This window comes from Sturnus vulgaris, chromosome 1 (assembly GCF_052056855.1).
Source record: "Sturnus vulgaris isolate bStuVul1 chromosome 1, bStuVul1.hap1, whole genome shotgun sequence".
In the NCBI taxonomy this organism is placed as follows: domain Eukaryota; kingdom Metazoa; phylum Chordata; class Aves; order Passeriformes; family Sturnidae; genus Sturnus; species Sturnus vulgaris.
In genome coordinates this window covers 83,527,066-83,547,191 of record NC_142243.1, presented here as the reverse complement: position 1 = coordinate 83,547,191, position 20,126 = coordinate 83,527,066, and the positions used below count along the sequence as shown (strand labels likewise).

Sequence of the window (20,126 nt, the reverse complement as noted above, 5' to 3'; positions counted from 1 at the left end):
TGATAATTTACCCGGTACCCTGGGGGAGAGCTCTTATTTCCTACCCTTTAGTTCAGTTTTAGGGCTGGACTTGGATTTAATTTTTGTGGGTATTATAATGTTAAATAGAGATGTGATACTATATTTATGGCAAAGAAAAGCACATTTGCATAAGCTTAATTTATCTTTGCAAGGATTGTTTTTACCTGATGTAATTGAGGTTGGGAGAACATGGAAGGGCAGAAAGGAGAAGAAAAAGGTGTAGTTTATATTGTCAATATTGCTTTTTTCTTTTTTTAGTCTGTGGTGCAAACCTATCAGAAGACCAATGGTGTGACATGAACAAAGCTTCTTTAGTCGAGACTTGGCTTCAGTTGTTTTTTTTTTTCTAACCTTCCTTGATGAGAGTTTTAAGTACCATTCTGAAACCGGAAAACTCAACGTTAAGCTCAAAAAGAGCACCCAAAATACTACAAAAGTTTGGACTCAGTCCTGTTTCGAATTAACCAGAAAGATATTGAGGCAGGCTGCTAAGGCAGAGATTTAAGTTTTTGAACACCTGTCTCTTCTCTGCACTGTAGCACTCCTAATACATCAGAGACCAGACTCCTTCTGTTGTTTTCTGCTTAGATTCAAGTCTCTTGGAGACTTCTGATCTGCGCAGGATTTGTTGATCCTAGCATGTATTGGGACACTATTCCACTAGGACTCTTGGCCATAGCTCACTTGTAAATCTTTCTATGCTACTGCTTTTTCACAGATGATGATAGACTTGATGCATGGATTTTGGATGCCTGACTTCTGTAAGGATGGAGAGAAATGTTCTCCTTCTGTGCTTGGTCACTTTCCACCTTCCTGCTGGATATGTGGACTTGATGTTATGTGTCTCTACCAGCAGTTAGAATTTCTTCAGCTGTCGTAGTACAATTTGAAAAGTCTTCTGTCCCTGACTGCAGTGATTTTTCCAGCGTTGAAGTAGGCCAGTTTGCAAGTGGATTAGGCATTTGGACTGATCTTTATTCTAGATGTGTATATAAAATACTAATTCGAAGTTTTGTGTTTTGTGAGGAGACGTTTGAATAGACATAAGTAAGGAATTAATTTATTCACAGTTAAGTGAGAAATTATATAGAATACAACAAAATCTTTAGTAAAATTATACTGTGCTACCTTTAAGAAAAGAAGAGAGACAAATACGTTCCAAGAGCCTTTTTGTAATTTTATTAGTGGAGTGGCTTTAAAATGTACTGAATGACTTTTCTTTCATTTAATTCTTTGAAACTAACTTATATCTCTCCAGAACACATATACGAATGCAGATAAGCTCCTAGAAGCAGCGGAACAACTTGCTCAGACTGGGGAGTGTGACCCAGAGGAAATTTATCAAGCTGCCCATCAGCTTGAAGACCGGATACAGGATTTTGTCAGGCGTGTGGAGCAGCGCAAGATCCTGCTGGACATGTCTGTGTCCTTTCACACTCACGTTAAAGAGGTAAAACTTCTGCTAATTGTGGTGATAACTTCAAGCCCTAAACCTGCTATTATCCAGTGTTGCTTTCATTGTTAGAACCTTGCCGTAGGACACCATGAAAACCTCTGTTGTGTGATGAGTTTTGGTTTGTACACTGTGGATTGTGGGCTGGGGTAGCGTGGTGATTCTGTTTGAGAATTTTTAAAATTTGATTTGAGTTTGATTTTTTACTTTCAGAAGCAGCTTTTACCTCCTTTGTTGTGCAAGTACACATGCTTGTTCAGTCACAGGGGAGGGAGAAGGGTCAGATCAGGGAACTGGTACAGCTAAAAGTCAGCATTGTGAAAGAGATACTGTGCACTTTTGTTCTTTATCAAACCAACTCTCCTGTTGTCTGACTTACCAGAGCTGTGATTAGACTGACATGGTTCAGGAGACCAAAATGTATGGCGGAAGCACAAGGCTATATAGGGCAACCTTGTTGCCCAGAGAGACTTTGTTTATTTCTCTGTTTTGCACATCACATTTTTGTCTTGTATATTGACAGTTCTTTGCAACCTAAAGATTTTATCTGATAATGACAATGGTTTGCCTCATGTTTGCAATTTTTAGTCTTCTTCCAAGGTCACCAGGAAAAAGAAAAATTCAGCCACACTTCATTTTCAGGAAGATTAGCATTTTGCTCCAATTCAAAATACAGAGTGTGAATTTATAAGCTCATGGGAGAAGATAGAACAGGCTACAGCAAGAACAAGGACTTCAGTGAGGTGGTTTGGGTTTTGACAATCGTAGGTTACTGGGTTTCTGTTTTGAGCTCACGTTAAATCTCCTCACTTCTCAAACTCAGTGAAAGCCTGAAAAGCTTCTGGATCACAGCATGTCCCAGTGTGTCTTCCTTCCCTTCACCGTGCATTGAGAAATGGTCTGTTCAGTGGCAAAGTATCGTATTAAAAGTAGCTTCTTCAGCAAAACCTCCTAGAGGATAAGAGTGGGAGTTTTTTGTAAGTGGAACATCTGCTTTGCACTCGAAACAAAAGCACAAGGCAGTTGATCTTTAAAGGAAGCCAGGACTGAATTACTTTTTAGCTTTAGATATGAGTGCATAGCTCCCCCATCAGTTTTCTGCTAGATGGTTCCTTGCCAATACTCTCACAGGACTCTGCTTGTTCAAACAAAATATAAATGATGTTTCATAAACTGTTCTTAGAGTGCAGGTTTTTTGTTTCACTTTCTCAAGCAAATAGTACTGGTCCTTATCTGTTATGAAGCACAGGAGCAGTCAGCTGCTGAAATGCATTCATTATTTTTTCATATCGATTTCTTCATTACCTGCTTTTTTTAGCATCCAGAGCAACAGCTGGGATGGTATTTAAATAAAATACAATTGGTTGTGGTGGTGAAAGACTAAGTGTGTAAAAGGATTTGCTTTCAAAAATGAAGAAAAGCCTGAAAGGCAGACTGATATGTGAGTCACTGTTGAATAATTCTGGGAGGCTGATCCAGATGTGCTGGCACACTGCCACTGCACCCCTAGATAATAATGTTTTATTGAAAAGAAAAAAAAAAAGTAGATGTTCTGTATTTTGATTTATTTCTTTGGGAAAATGGCTATTATTTTGAGTCTGTAAGCACACATGGCTGTTACTATGGAAGCCTCCTTGCAGTCCAGACTTTGGGGGAAAAGTACTGTAGTGGCTAATTTTTTTTTTTTTTTTTAATATACCTAGCAATGCAAGGAAAAATTTTAAAATTACCTATTTGTGTAAGGAAGTAGGCAGGTGGTTCATATTTAGTAGTCTAGTACTTGGTTCAGGTGCAAAGAAACTGCAAGCTCAAAGCTCTCCTGTGCTTTCTGTATTCTGATCTATTTTCAAGAGTATGTTGTTTGTTATCAAACATGCGTATGGAGTGCTGAGAAGGCATCACAGATGGAAGATAAAAATGCCCTAACCTGAAAGCCATCCATGCTTATTGGCAGGAGAATTGTGTTTCTCCTGCAGGATGTGGGAAGTTGCTGAATAAATTAGTGCATACCTGTAAGCAACATAACCTTTCTGCTGTATTGTGAAGAAATTAATGTGCACACATAGCTAAGAGTTCAAGCAGTAGGATAACAGGTTAGTTGTTGAAGCAGAAAGAGGTGCCTTAGTTGTTGAATTAAAAAATAAATCCATAAAGAAACAACACTAAAAGGCCCAACCTACCAACCAGTCAACCCCCAAAACACAAAAAAACCCCAAACAAAACAAAACACCAACAATACATTCTGGCCTTGAAGTATTCAGGGAAAATACTGTCTCTAGTATCTTTTTTCTGTTTTCCTTGTTAAAAAAAATAAACACGAAGAGTTAAACTTCTGTTTGTGTGTGACAGTTTGGAGGGAGCTGCAGAGCTTAAAAAAGCTGTTTGTCTGGGTTGTTTGCTGTTTGAGACTTTGAAATCTGGCTCCAGTATCCTTCCAATACCTTGATTTCTTTGAAGTAGGATGTTTCAGAATGTTTTATTCTTTTTCCCCAGAAATACTTCATGGTGAATGAATGCTTCTCATTTGATTGAGAATATTCCAATACCTCTTCTCCCCTTGTAGATTTACATAACCTTTATACCTGATGCAAAATTTGCCTGCAACCTTTCTCAGCTTCCCTAGGAAGCAGCAGCCCTTCAGTGACAGCACAGTACTCTCACTCTGTTCATGATGACTAAATCAGCACAGTTTCTGCTTTCAACAGTGTGCTTGCCACAAAAAGCTCTTCCTGAAAATAACAGACAACAAAGCAGCTGTGTGCTATGTGTGCAGCAGCCTGTTATGATGGACGTGGAAATACTGTCTGTTTTTAGCATTTCCAGAAGTCAGTAGTGAGGTAGTTACAAGCTGGTAGAGCTCCCTGTGGCTTACAAATACCAAAAAGCCAACATATAAGTCCTCAGACTCCTCACAGACTAACCTCAATAGACAACATTTTTCACTGGGGAAAAGAAGGATCTATTCAGAAATGACAGAAATACAGTGTTCTGTAATGGTATCACTCATTTTGCTTAGTGGTCATCTGAGAAAATCAGTTGCTTGCTATTTGTTATTTGTGATTAGATGCTTATTACATTATCTTATTACTAGTTTTAAAATTGTAAGGTTGTGAATATTGATTTTTAGCTCCCACTCATACAGTGAGAAATTTCGGTCTATAAGCCAGACTTCAGTGAAGTGATATACTCAAGTTAAGCTGTGCACTGGCAAGCTTTAAAAGTGTTTGTGATCATAAATGTCCCTGTCAGGATCTTTGCATTGGAAGTACTGTCTTGACAGATTCCTGGCCTGAGGATGGGTAAGATACAACTGAACATCTGAAACAGACCATTGCAAGACATTGGAACTCTTATGGCTTTTGTTCATTTGGACATTTAATAATATAGCAAGGGATGAGGTGAGAAAAAAATTGCACAGGTAAAATATAACACTGAAAGATATCAGTAAAAAATAAGCTGTTATCATAAAAGTGTGTGTGGAGAACACTGGGAGCAGGAATCTCAAAAGTCTGCTGTGAAGTGTGTCACAGACTAGAGATGAACAGCATTTTGGTGTGAGTTCAAATTCTTCCATACACAGACATACACATGTGCACACACACTCTCTCCAAAATGGCTTCCTCAGCATCTGTGAGTGGGAAGACTGAAATCCTGTCCAAGCCAGGTGTTTGTTGTAGTGCCAAAGTAGAGCTACAGATACTTTCCTAACTGGAGTCGAGTGTGGGAATGCAGATCAGACTGACTGTATGTGGAAGAGAGTGATCTCTTAAGAGCCTGTTGGTTTTTTGCATATAACCTTTTGTATGTATTCTGATAAGTTGATTATAAAATAGCTCAGAGCACTTTTTATTTTTACACAGTATGCTTAATGGTGTTACTAGAAGACATGACTACTTTTTTCATCTTACTCAAACTAAACTTTGCTCCAGAATAGACTGAGGTTGACACAAAGAGAAGGGAAGTGGAATTGGCTAAGTTTTCAGATACAAAGCCATCATTACCAAAGTAATGAGTCTATGCAAGCTCTGGAATGAAGGTGGCATTATTTTAGGGGTGCCAGTTCATTGGAGGGCAGAGGAGGCCTTGCTTTGGCCATGATACTGCCCATTCATTCACATCTACCTATGAGGCCTGTGCATTTGATTCAAAAAAGCTTGTTTGTAATAGTCTCATTTTGTTTCACAACTCACTGCTGGAAATACACTTTCCTCTGCATTGCCCAATATGGGATGGTGTCCGTAGAACAGCCTTGCATTCATTTTGTCTCAAGGTAGACCCTGAGATGACAGTGCTGCTCCTTTGGTTGCATGTCCCTCGTGGGAATATGATCTTTCTGTGCTGGTGGTCTACAGGTTAAATTTGCATGTCACAAAAAGGCTGCTTTCTCCTCTGTATGCTGTTTCCAGCAGCGGAGCATCTTTTGGATGCCTGCACCTAAGCGTAAAGGCTTCATCCATTTGGCTTGTTCATCTCTAGTATTTTTATTGTGTCATTATAGCACAGCAGTGGTCAGTGTAAGAGGTCTGATAAAAGATATGAAGTACACTCTGGTCAGGATTTGGATACGCTGCTCATCTGGTGAGAGTTGTGGAGGACAGTTGTAAATCTGAAATGAGGAATACTCTCGGTGGCTGGGCTGCACACTCAAGTGTGTAGTGGCTTACAGGTGGTAGGACTGGAATTCAGTTCCCCAGCACAGCCTTTCTTCTCTCTTGAGTTTTTCAGTACTGGTACCCTCTTTCCTTGGAAAAAAGGATGAAATTTAAGTCCCAGTGTTACTGAAATAGCACTGAGTGCTTGACAAAAGTGAGGCAGAAGTAGGCCTTTATGCTCTATTGAGCTATGTATAGACATTTTTCTCTTGTTCAGTTAAGAAATAGGGCAAATGTTAACAGGGTAGTAGTAGTTGATGTAGTTTTATGAACATGTGGGAAACTTGCTTTTGCTGCAAGGATGAATTTATTCTGAATCGGAAATTATTTCCTTTATAACCATAGGATAGATAGGGATATTTGAAGCTTTTAAAGATAATTATATCTAATAAAAAAAAAATGCAGGCGTTTAATGTCTTAAATGCCACTGAAAAGCCCTGGAAGACAAACCCCAGGGTGTTTAACATCTTAAGGTTTTTGTTTTTAAAAAGGTGCATCTTTTGTGCACTGCATATCCTCAAAGCCAAAGCTTACAGGCAGACATACACTTTCCCCTTTCTATGCCTAGACATACTTGCTAGGGAACATTATTGCAACATTTGGCCTTGTACAAATAATAGGCCCTTCAACAACTGTGCCTGTGGTAATGCCCATACTGCAACACTGTGCTGGAGGATGAGGGCAGAAAGAGGAATTTGCTGTTTTTTACACGCAGAAACCACGTGCCTTTCTTTGCCTGAGCCTACTGAACAGGCAGACTGCAGATCCAAAAGCCATTATTATAAAAACAGAAAAATAAATTGTGAAAGAGTGTGATGAATATTTTACCTTAATAAAATAACTCTGTGCTCTTGGGTGAAGTATTTACTCAAAAATAGTTGTTCTGTTAATATTCAGCAAAATACAGTAGGGTCTTATTTAACTGCAGTCTTTCAGGAGATGGCAGAAATGGGACTTAAATGGATAGAGGCCCATGATGGAAACACTGAAACTTCCAGGATGTTGCAGACAATTGAAATAATACTATCTCAGTGACTAATGGCATGCTCCCAAGAACTTAGGAAAGAGGTAGTACAGGATGCAGGCTCATTCAAGCAGATGTTTCTTAGTCTGTGCTATATTTAGATCAAGAAAAAAATCTGCTGAGTGAAACATTTGCCTGTTAGGGATTCAGAATTTTATTTCCCTCTCTAATTTTAATTCTGATAAGATGAAAAGAGAAGAACCTCCTGTGACTGGATTGAGTTATGTATGCAGTTTTTCTCACCGTACGTTAGAGCTGTCTTGCCGCTGGATAAAGTTCTTACTGAGATCAGAGGACTTGATAGTTTGTTTAGGAATCTTCATGCTACTTCTCTTACAAAGAATAGAAAAAAACCATGACTGGAAGTTGCTCAAAAGTTCACACCGAGAGAAAGTTAATAGTTTTTTAATGATGAGTTTGTGATTTTTTTCCCCCACTGGATTTTTGTTGCCAAGCTCTCTTTTATGGAATAATGTGTTACTTCAGAAAGTCATTGCACTGTAAAATCTGTAATTCTGCACTGCTGAACATGTATGGGTAAGCTCTAGTCTCTGTTCACCCCCTGCTATAAACTGTTTGCTTTCTTTTGGCTTTGCTGTGCAGCCTTGTGCAGTCTTCAACCTTAATTTTGTATCTGAAAACAAGGTAATTTATGTAATTTCTAGTATATCCAGGGTTCATTCTGGTTTGAAAGCTGCAGAGGAGCCAACTGGCTACTGCCACCAATTCAGAATTAAGCTTCTCCCAGTACATTGCATGAATTTCTATCCAGTTTTAATAACCTGACAATTTTGTTCATCTGTGGTGGCTTTATCATAACTTTTGTATATAAACACCTAGATTATTTTGAGGGGAAGATTTTTGTGAGAAACTTATTCAGTGGAAAAATGTAAAAAGCTTATTTGGTAATGTATTTAAGTAACTTCTATGGAAGTGTCACAGAGCTGTTTAGTCACTTCAGAAATGGCTTAAATTGTTCCACTTTCAACAGTGTATGAATCACAGCTAGGCAAGTCACGCATACTAATTACTCTCCTTCTGTTTCTGCACTTTTCATAAAATGTTTCTGCTTCCCAAGCAGTGGGCAATTCAGCTCATGGGCTAGGCATATTTTTGAACTCTTTGGTACCTGGGGGGCCATATACTGTGTTTATAGTGATGCCATACTGACCAGGCACTAAGCCAGTCAGCGTAACACTTGGATATGCTGGTGCCCATGTCCTTCTGCTCAAAGCAGGTGGTGTCACCTTCAACTGGCTGTGCAGAGGGAAAGGTCTGCATGTCCTCTGTTGGCTTGGTCTCCAGCATCCAGGGTGAGCTCTGAGGGAATTACTCACATGAACACTCACCAGTCCAGCACTTGTAGGTTTTGTTGCTTCTGACAGATCTCGGTCCAGTTATAGAAGTGGCTGAAGTGTATGTGAAGAATAAGAAATGAAGGGGTGAGATGTATTCCGTGTAGATGTCTGGCACAATGCAGCTGCAGAAGGCATGTTGTTAAAAATTGAAGTGGCTCTCAGACTTGTCTTGAGCTGCAGTACAGGTACTTCTAAGGGACCCAGGGGGCAAACTTGATATAGTCTGAGAGACTCAAAATTATTTAATCTCAGTTCCTCTGTAGTAAATTTGGCCTTTTGTAGGCAGCGCAGTAAGCATGGAGTGTATGTAAACATGTAGAACCGGCCATGTCTTCCAGCCAGCACCAAGCACATTGCAGAAAACAACAGTGTGTGCTCTCAGATGTCTGTATCTGCACTGTTGCAAGCTGTGTTGGTTGTGTACACACCAGCTCATTTGAAAGATCTCTGACTTGATGCCCTATTTTTATGGCTCAGGCGTAAACTTCACAAGCTAAGAGAGGAATAAATACTTGTCCCCTGGGCACTGAGTAAAATTTTCAGATTGTATTTTCAGGCTTCTTGCTCTTAAGGTTCATTCGTTTCCCAGTTAAAGTTGCATTCCGAAGTATGCATTTGGGAAAAAAAAAAATTTGGATCCTGTATTGGGTTATGCTGGAATGAATGTTGACGAGTGCTTCTGACCCACTTGTTAAATTCTATTGATTTGTGGTCCTTTTAATAAGAAAGACTGCTGTGCTGTGGTGTTTACAACTGTGGAATTGCATTCAGGTTTGTGACAAGCATTGTCTTTGAAGCATATGAGTAGTCAGAAAAACAGTGTGTATGAACAGACAGTTCTGGTTTGGGGAGGAGGGGGTAGTAGATTTGTAGAAGAGTCTGGTTAAATCTTAATAGTTCATCCCAGTTGTGAAAACTTGGCCTGTAATTTGGTTTGCTCAAACCCTATAGGAGACATGTAAAGCTATGCCATACTAAAACTGGCATGTGATTTTAAAACCAAGTTTCAAAGCAACTAATTAATCAAGACCTGGAATCTTTCACTGAGTTTTATATTTTAATGTAGTAGTTAGGAAACCTTTATGACCAGAACATACATATACAAACAGCAGCATGAAAGGGCTATTTCTGTAGAAAATGTTTAGCAAAGAAATAAAGAGAACATTCGAGTTTCTCTCTTTTGAATTTAAGCCAATTTTGATTGTTTAGTATGTATTTTAACGATGTTAACCTTTTAATTAGGATCAAAAAATTAAGATTTTCAAAGGCAGAGATTAAAATGTCGTCAAAAGATCTTAATACTTTTGATCGGATCAGAATTACTCTTTTGGGATGAAAAACAAGCTCTTGTTCTTGGAATCGCAGCATTCGGGATGGAATGGTAAAATACACAGGAGGGACCGGGTTTGAATGCTTCCTGTAAGAGCAGCTGTTCCAGTGTGATGTTCGTGCTGCTCATGGGAGTGTTGCAGGACACAGCCGTGCTCTTGCTGCTTTTTTTCAGTTCCACAATAGATGCCTGGTTTGCTGATGAGTGACTTTCACTCAGAGCTTAGGATGCGACAGCTTCCATCATTAAATTGTGGAAAACAACACTGTAAGGTTCTTCACGTGACCAGCCGTGATACCTGTCCAGTGTATACCTAGGGATTTTTGTGTAAGCTGTGGTGCATGGGCATTTTTGAGCAGGGATATGTGCACATGTGAAGCAGGGAGGAAGAACGTTGAATTAACTGGCAGAATTGCTTATGATGATTTTTGTTGTAACAGTGTGAAACTGAAATCAGGAGGGCAAATACCATCATGATAGAACAATAACTTCTCCCATCTGATTTGGCTCTGTATTTTGTTTTCTGAAATGCCCTTTCTTTTTCCTTTTTTTGAAGGCCACTGAAAAGTATTATGTTGCCTGTGTGCAGTGTCAGCCTGGCAGTGCAAATTTGATGGTGGCTACAATACATCTCCCTTCCTTCCTTCCTTCCTTCCTTCCTCCCTTCTCTCGGAGAGTGTTACCATAGCATTTCTCTCCCAGGGACTCCCGCGCAGAGCTGCAGATGGGATTCTCACTATGAACTCTGTGCTGCTCAATCAGATACGCTCAGTTCTGTAGAAGGAAAATGGGGAAGAAAGGGTGACTTAGCAACACGGATATAGCTTTCCTGGTATTTCCAAGGAGCGAAAACCTTTTTTGAAACAAGGCTTGTTTTCATTAATATGAGGATGGGATTTTTCTATGAAGAAAAACAAATCCTCTTTCTTCCTGCCACCTCAGTCTGTTTTCTCTTGTCCAGGGAAATGGCTTCGGAATAGTTGACTGCCTGATCCTCAGGCTTACATTTCTTGCTTTTTCCCTTTTCCTTTAGCTGTGGACGTGGCTTGAAGAGCTACAGAAAGAGCTGCTTGATGATGTCTATGCTGAGTCTGTGGAGGCTGTCCAAGACCTGATTAAACGTTTTGGTCAGCAACAGCAAACCACTCTGCAGGTTACCGTCAATGTCATAAAAGAAGGTGAAGATCTCATACAGCAACTAAGGTAAAACAGATTTTTATTTAAATATCTCCTGGTGTTCATCTGATATTCTGTGAGGTTCTTTCTATTTTGAGGGTAGAGATGATGAGTACAAGATATGACCTATAAATAAAACTTGTAAATATTAGGACTACAGTGATCTCTCATGCTGTACTGATGGCCTCTAAACCTCTGTTTACAGGAAGCTCAGCTTATAAACACTGCTGCCACAAGAAGGAGATTTTGTTGACATAAGCTACCTTTTTGATAGAAGCAATTATGTGTTTTTGTAGTCTGACATGCAGGGCTCCACAGAATTTTGAGTTCTGAGCAGCAGCCTTTTTATCAAGACACACTTGAATTTGTTTTGCAGACTGACAAGTAACTTCATTGTAGTAAAAGCCAAGTTTCCAGTCCATTTCATTAAAAAATGATCTGAATAAATAGATTTGCTTCCCAGCTGCTCTGGTATGTGTCTCCTTTGCTGCAGGAGATGAACAAATCTGAATTTACAGGTTTTATACTCAGCTAAAATATTAAGTAATTTTTTAAAATTAACTAATTCTGATTTTCTTTCCTTGCCAGGAAGATTCAGTAAAGTAAATAGTTATCATATGCTACTTCCTTTCCACAGTGGAAGCATTTGTCTCTGGATTTAAATTTTATCCTCCCTGTAAACAGAATGTCTTTATATGTTGAATTGGAAAAAAAATGAAAGTAATTAATTTCCTAATGATTTTTTCAACTACTAGAACATAATTTGACTTTTTATTTACAAAGATGTACAGACTTAGCTTTCATGCAAAATGGTTTGAACCAACCTTATCTGAAGCAGGCTTATATCTTGTGGTTGTGTATAGGGTCCAAATTGCATGGGTTTTTTTGTCAATAATGCTCTTTTTTCTTCCCCCTCCCCTCTCTCTACTTTGAATAGGGATTCTGCCATTTCTAGTAACAAGACCCCCCATAACAGCTCGATCAACCACATAGAGACAGTCCTGCAGCAGCTGGATGAGGCCCAGTCTCAGATGGAGGAGCTTTTTCAAGAACGCAAGATCAAACTTGAGCTGTTTCTGCAGCTCCGCATATTTGAAAGAGATGCAATAGATGTGAGTGTTTGCTTTCAGACTTGCACTGCACGCACTTCTCCTCTTGTGCAGGAATGCTTATGCTGAGATTGCGTAGTTGCATTGGCATGTGGCACAAATGGCTGATAGACGTAATTCTTACCTTTTGTCCTGTATGTGAAAGTGTCAGAAGAGCTCAGTGCTCAGGAGAGCTGAGCTTTTTGATTGGCTCTCAGTACATCTTTAAGCAGATGTTAGGTAAAATCAAAATGCATCAGTTACTTCATCCACTAAGTTTAGTTTGAATATCAAACTACATTGATGCGACCATAACCATATGCCTGCAGGTAATATGAATAGGACTTGCAGGATGGTTTTGTACAAATCCTGTAAACTGATGCTTTGTAGTAACAACCCTCTTCTCTTCCTTTTCCAAATCAGCAGTCTTTTCTTCAGTTGGCAGCTGCAAATGGTATTTAGAATTCTATCTTAATCACTGGGAATGTTCTATGGGCTGTCATTTTAAAAAAAAAAATTATTTTCCACCTCCGAAAATAACTCAATAGCAGTTGTAGTGCTGCACCCCTGCAAAATTTCAAGAAGTTTTGAGCCTGTCCAAACTTTAAAGGGGAGTTATGGCTTACCAATTGAGAAGTTTCTGTTTGTGTGCAGGAACATGTATGCAAACAGACATGAAATTCCACAGGGAGCTTAGGTTAGCAGAGTTGCGTTAAAAATCTTCAGCTAATTTCATATGACTTCATAAAACTACTAGTGCTGTACACAGTGACTGAAACAAGTTGGTGCCTTATAAGGTTCAGGGTTATTCATTGCTGAATGATCCTGTTTGAGTGTATCACGACTTACCTTGAAATTCTGAAACTAGGAATTAGAGTGATAATTTTACCCCTTTGCTTGTATATAGTAAAAGCTGCAACTGTTGGTTATGAATGTAAGGATAAAAGAGGCAGTTAGCAGAAAGTTTCTCAGCTTTTCAGTGATAGCATCTCAGGTTTTTTGGTTTGGGTGTTTTTTCCCCCTTCTGAAAATCAGGATTTGATGTTATGGCTGAAGACTGGTTTAGCTGAGCACAGTTAGAGGTAGTGCAGAAATAGGCAGACACAGTTCCTTGATCCTTACCCACAGAGGAAGTGAGAGTGTGTGCTCTACAGCAATAACAACTCTGGTGTAAAGGAAGACTGAGAAGGTGGTTTTTTTCCAATTTTGCAATTCACACTGGTCTGCCGAGAGTCTTCTACTCTAATTATGTGAGAGTAGCCTTTCTACTTTGATCATGTAGCTGTCTCACATATGCATACAATCTTTGCAGGTGTGATCTACAGCTCTTGATGTTTGTGAGATGTTCTCAGAACACTTTTTTGAAGGAATGGCAGCTGTGTGGGGCAGTGCATACCAAGAAAATTTATGGAAGAATTAGGATAAAGGTTTGAATGAAGTTCACTATTAAGTTGATTGCTCTCTGTTATAGGTTACATAAGCCAGGGTTCTACAATAGCAAAAGGCTAGTTGCAGGAGCCCTGCTTTACAGATGTGTTCTAGTCCTTCAGTTCAGGACAATATCTATATAGGTAGGAGTACTTCTGGTACTGCTACTTGGTGATGCCCATAGGATTTTGCATCAGAAAGCTGCAAACCCTAATTCCATACAATCATAGAATAGATTATACTGAGTTGGAAGGGACCCACAAGGATCATCAAGTCCTGATCCTGCACAGGACATGCCCAGAGTCAAACCAGGTGCCTGGAGTGTTGCCCAAACACTTCTTGAACTTTGTCAGTCTTAATGCTGTGACCACTTCCCTGGGGAGCCTGTTGCAGTGCCCTACCACTCTCTGGGAGAAGAACCTTTTCCTGATATCCAGCCTAAATCTCCTCTAGCTCTGCTTCTTGTTGTTTCCTTGAGTCTGGTCACTGTTCACAAGAGTGAAGATGTTGGTACCTGTCCTTGCACTTCCCCTCATGAGGAAGTTGTAACTGCAATGAGGTCTCCCCTCAGTCTCCTCTTCTCCAGTCTGAACAGACCAAGTGACCTCAGCTGCTCCTCAGATGGCTTCTTCTCCGAACCCTTCACCCTCTTTGTGGCCCTCCTTAGGATTCTCTCTATTAGATTAATGTATTTTTATAATGTAGTGCCCAAAATTGCACATGCTTGACAGGTGTTGCTGTTTCTAAACCTGACACTTTGCATGCTTTACATTTTGCCACATACAACAATATGGCAAATAAAGCAAAGTGCCAGTTATCTTGTTGAAAGAGTTGGTATAATTTCTCTATACGGCTTGGAAATAGAAATCATGCTTATTTTAGATTGATGGAGAGTCCTTCAGGGAAGAAAATGGCCTAGCTGCAGAGTGACTTCAGCAAAATGTTGGTTGTTTTGCTGTCTCTGTACCATGTCTTCTCTGCTTCCTCAGCAAAGCATGCTTCTCTTTTCCCCCTCTCCCTGAAGGCAGACATCTGTTTGGAAACTTCCAGGAAGATAATGTGGGGACTAGTTCCAGGTCAGTTGTTTGAAAGCAGAAGCTCAGCTGAAGTAACTTGATAATGAGGAGGAGCCAGATGCCAGCTAGGAATTTGCAGACCTCGTTTTGACCTTCTCCTTCCTCTAGGATTGTGTGTGACTGGTCCAGTCAATTAAGACTTGGCTGTAGGGGCAGTTCATTCAGGGGAGCATCCTGTGAGGACAGCTTTTCTCGAAGGCAAGTAGTATTTCTAGCTTCTCTTACTGCTTGCAAAATTACACAGGCTAAACTGGGAGAAGGGGCTCCCCTAGCACTACGGGGTTATAACTATGCAGCTGTTCTTCTGGGGACAGTGGTGAAATTTGCAGGCAGGGTTATTTCCCTTCATCTCCTTACTGTTCCCGTATAATTTGCTAACAAATACTTTTTCCTTTATGCTACAACTTTACTCCTACTCTTCTGAAATTGATGTAACTGCATACTGTCTCTATTTTGCCCCTTGCTCTTGACATATAGACTTGACCTTCTCTATCCTCAGCATGATTTTTAGTGACATTAGTGAGCTGAGTTGGAAGGACTCCTTTGCAAATGCCTGTATTAACTAAAGGCAAGAATGAGCAAAATAATGTAGGTGAAGATTCCCTTGCTAATGTGATTAGGTACATGAGGAAGGTGTGTGCGAACCCAGCCAGTGGGATGGTAACACTGGTGGCAAACTACACAGTCCGAAATGTGTTTGTCTCATCTGTGTCTGAGCATTTTTGCTTGTCTGTAACTTGCCTTTAGGCCTATGCCAGGGCTCTACACAGAGCATACCACACACTTTTCAGCTCACAGCTTTATCTCAACTCTATTTTTGGATTGTACTTACAAGATGCCTGTTAAATCATACTGCTGAAAAGATGAGGATGCAAAATGCTGGGCTATCACAGAGACCTAACTCTCCTCTCTTTCCCATTTTCCCTTTTATTTTTTTTTCCTTCTCAACCCATAATACTTACCGGGTCTTGGTGAGCACTCAGTTGGTACCATGAATAGTAGACACTTCTGAGAAGAGCCCTGTGGTTCTTTAGTTCTTTCCCACTCAGTATGAAAGACTCTGCATCCCTTCTGTATTATACCCTGCCTTGTTAGTGTTACCTTTACATGTAATGGGATGTAGTGATGTCAGGCAGCTCAGAATCTGCACTAGGAACTTCTTGAACACATGCTATGGTAAATTGTTAGCCTGTGTTTATGCTGGGTTGTCCATTGCCTGAGAGCAGTATGAATTCGTGATTCAGTTACTTTAGATTTCTATTAGTCATTTCTTCTGTTTGTTTAATGCTGATTGTCTTGACAAAACAGTACAAGCAAAATGGGAGCCTGCTTGCTTTGAAAGTGTTGTCTGTAAAGCAGAACTTTAGGGGAAGCACTGAAGAGTGTGGGCAGAGAGGGCTTAGTGAATGCTATTTGTGTATTAACTCTGCCTTCAGATTTGCACAGTGGGTACAATGGCTGAAACAGACCACCTTGTACCACCTAATCACTGCTGAGGATTACTGCCCTTGTTAGGAACCTTCTCTGTGATGGTCATTACTTACCTTTTGAATCAGTGTGGAAACACGCTGGCATTATTTATTTGAATTGTGGGCATCCTGATCTTTTGAAAGGGAAAAGAAATGCATTGGTCTTGTTCAGAGTGTTTCAAACTGCTTTAAACAGCATATGTGCCATGATATTAAGCATGGGATTGGTTGTATGAAATAGCATGGGAAAAACTATAATTCTTACTGGTTGTTTATGTTCTTTGGAGGCACTATCAGTGAAACCTCTTGGCTCAGCACATGGTTTTGACCCCTTGAAACTACTTGTTTTTCCTATCAAGTGAAGGGAATCTTAGGAGCTAGTGACTACAAACTATTTCATTATTATCACAATACTGACACAGCCATATCACTGTCACATTGTGAGCTTACTGGGTTTTTTTACTTTATTCCCACTTAAATTCCTAGTAAAAGAGATAAGGTCTGGTATCTGTTCTGACTGCTTTCCTTTTAAAACAGTGTCATAAATGTGCTGCATTGAATCTTAATCCTTTGTATAATGGTGTTTAGAAAGATGGGGAAAGATAGTGTTTTGATGGTGGAGTTTTGCAACCTGTTTTAATGCTCAGATTTCTGTTTGACAAAGTCCAACTACAGATATTTCTTCAGGATGACTTTTGAATGTTAACTGACTTGGAAGAAAATAAGATGGTAAAGCTGTTTTCTTAGAACTTCCCTAGTGCAGTGGATGAAGAAACAAACATTAGATGACCTCCACTGCTTTTAATAATAAATGAACACAGAATTTCAGAGAGAAGCTGGGAAGAGCAGAGCTGAGATGCAGACGACCAGAAAAGGGGGGTAGCTGAAAGTAAGCAATTTCTCTGGCTGGACTGTCAGAAAAACCTGAAGTTTCTTTAAAATTTCAGATCACTTAAAAGAATGCGAAGAGCAGAGGAAGATGATCAGGCATGTTGGGCATGGACCACGTAAAAAGGAAATTAAGGGAGCTTGTTAAGGGTTTTGTGAGAGGTGAAGCCTGTTTGCGAGTTTACAGGGAAAACCACTCATAATGCCTAAATAGACTATGTGATGTTTAGAGCGCATGTGAGATGAAAGGAGCTTCAAGCTATGGCTAAAAGCCTTGTCCTGTCTATCTTCTGAATATTTTGGTCATCAGCGTTTCTGTTTTCAGTGTTACCCCTGACAACTCGAGTTTCTGCCTGTTTTCACTTCAGCAGAGGAAGCTGAGCAGGTTTAGGGATTGCAAATAGCTGCCAAATTAATTGTTTGGTATCTCCCATCACGACGTGGTGTAAAACTTGAATACTTAGTGAATCAAGTAGAATTTTTTGCAGAACATCTTTAAAACAGGAAGTAACTCACTGGTGCCACAATTTAACTATTAATTGCTTGATGTGTCAATTTCTTATGGCATTATGTGAGCAGAATGGAAAAAAACATTCATGAGAGCTTGTAGCAAGCTACACAAGTTTTATACTAATGATTTAACTTTTCTATCTCCCCAATTCTTCTTTTTTTCTAGAAGGCCTTTTTTCCTGGAATTTCTCTTGTCATTTAACTGTTTCACTAACTTCAGAGGTATTACAGCCACTTGAAAAGGAGTGGTGGCATCTTTCTTTTACTGACAACAAATGACTTCGGTTAAATATTTATGCACCTTAGGTACTTGATTGCTAATGCCCATGAAGTCAGATCCTCTTTTTGTTGTGTCTTGCTGCATAAATAGGTACTTTCTTCTCATTTAGCATCATTCACATGAGTTTGTCCTACTCCTGAAATCGTAGAACACTGGAACTAAGCCATACTTGTTTCTTAATATCCATAATTTTGCTTTCCAATGAACTGCAATAATTGGTGCTAAAACTAGGAAAAAAAAACTGGAAAAATTGATTATTGGCTTGAGGGATAAGTGTGTTAGACTTTTTTGAAGTAACTGATGCATCAAATCTGTGCCATATTAACTCAACCCACTTTGATAATGAGGATTGTAAGCACTGTGTGTTAGCTTTAAAACCAGTTTTGTATCCTAATTTAGAGGAATATTTTACATTTCAGGTAGGTTTTGCAGTACAATTTGAAAAATACACTTGTGTGGACAGACAAGGAGAACTTATTGTTGTGATACATGTGTTAAAAAAACAAAACTTTTTAAGCTGCCCTTCTTTGGACATCCTACAGCGAAGAATAAAATCCAGGATTAAAATGTGAAAACTGAAGTGTAGCTGAAAAGTATCAAGAAGCAAATGTAGTTCTGACATTGCAGTAATATTGTAATAAAGTATGCTTTTTGGTTTTGCTGGATTCACTGAGTGCCCAGCCTTTTGTGGTAAGTGCTTCTCAGTTGTCTGGCAGAAGTCAAAGGTGTGCATGGCCTGATCCTTCCTGCCCACAGAAGGGTAGAGGTGGCATTCTTGTAAAAGGGCTCAAGATTGGCATAATTGTAAGATGAGCTGGCTGTTGATGTGTGAATTATTACTTGGTGCACTCTGAAGAATTAAAAAGGTGTTCTAGATCCACATTTTCTTTTAAAAGTGGAGATAAAATAATGTTAACTTCAACTGTTTCACAAGTAAAATGTTGATGGAGTACCTTCAGTAAGGCAGGGGTACCCATAGTGTTGCAAGCACCGACTGAAGAACTGTAGCAGTTCTCAAAGAGGTTCTTTTGGATTGTTTACCAAAACTTAAAATCCATGCCAAGACCGCCTATGTCTGAACCATGTCAGATTTGATCAGCGATGTCAATCAACGATGAGCAACATGAGTTCATCAATATGAGTTCTCTACCTCAATCATCAGTGCAACTTTGGAAATAAACTTTTTTTCTGTCATGTAATGGGCAATTGAACATGGTCTCCTTCCTTTTTCCCCCAGATAATTTCAGACCTTGAGTCTTGGAATGATGAGCTCTCTCAGCAGATGAATGACTTTGACACTGAAGATCTTACAATAGCAGAACAGAGGCTCCAGCATCATGCAGACAAAGCCCTGACCATGAATAACTTGACCTTTGATGTCATCCACCAAGGACAGGATCTGCTGCAGTATGTCAATGAAGTGCAGGCATCTGGTAAGATGGCTCCTTTGTGCTATTCTTGGCAGTGGCTTTCTAAGAATTATCCAGTTGTCTCTCTATGGGATGTGTGAAAAAAACAGGGATGCTAGTTAACTGTAAACTGGGGACATGTGGACTCCTTTGTCATTCAGTGGTGCTCTTAAGGACATACTGGTACCATGGCACATAATGTCACCGGAGTTGGCAACACCTGAAGGTGTTTAGTTTTTAAAGAAAGGGTTTCACTCAGGAAGTCAGTAAAATTGGAGTAAATAAGGGAATGTTAGTTTTATAGGTAGTCATATCAATGCAGTCAAGCAAACATTTTCAGCTTTCAAGTAATGTCTTCCTTTTTTGTTCCTTATGCCCCTTCATTTGATATTTTTCTCTGTATATGGTCGCATGGGGTAAGTATCAGACTTGAAAAAAAACAAACCATATGGCCCTTCTTAAGAGTGCAAACCCCAGTACTCCTGTAAGCAAATGTTCCAAGGATTAGGTTGAACTTGGAACTAGGAAATTAAGTGAAGAACAGTGGAAACGGGCTGTTTGTCTTCGGGAGCTTTGCGAGTCATTCCTAACCGGCCATCCCGACCGCAGGTGTGGAGCTGCTTTGCGACAGAGACGTGGACATGGCCACTCGCGTGCAGGACCTGCTGGAGTTCCTGCACGAGAAGCAGCAGGAGCTGGACGTGGCGGCCGAGCAGCACCGCAAGCACCTGGAGCAGTGCGTGCAGCTGCGCCACCTGCAGGCAGAGGTCAAGCAGGTACGGCCCCTCCGCCCGCGGCACCTGCGCCCTCCCGGGCGGCTCTCCCCCAAAAACGCGCGGGGGAAACACCTCCTACCCCATAAAGCCCTTCCTTGGGAGCAGGGGAGGACTTGGAACACCTGAGAAACTTCATCCTCTGTTAACATTAAGGGCGTTTTTTTAACTTGCATCACCGGTCGGCACTG

General features: G+C 40.1%; 1 protein-coding gene across 1 annotated transcript in view; it reads left to right on the top strand.

The window, feature by feature from the left end:
• TRIO (trio Rho guanine nucleotide exchange factor) overlaps positions 1–20,126 on the top strand; it is a 243,123-nt gene that overhangs the window by 111,180 nt on the left and 111,817 nt on the right. The window contains exons 11-15 of the mRNA XM_014872340.2: positions 1,280–1,471; positions 10,872–11,041; positions 11,952–12,126; positions 18,991–19,186; positions 19,772–19,938. Of these exons, the coding sequence (XP_014727826.1) occupies positions 1,280–1,471; positions 10,872–11,041; positions 11,952–12,126; positions 18,991–19,186; positions 19,772–19,938 (900 nt within the window). The remainder of the gene's footprint in view (positions 1–1,279; positions 1,472–10,871; positions 11,042–11,951; positions 12,127–18,990; positions 19,187–19,771; positions 19,939–20,126) is intronic.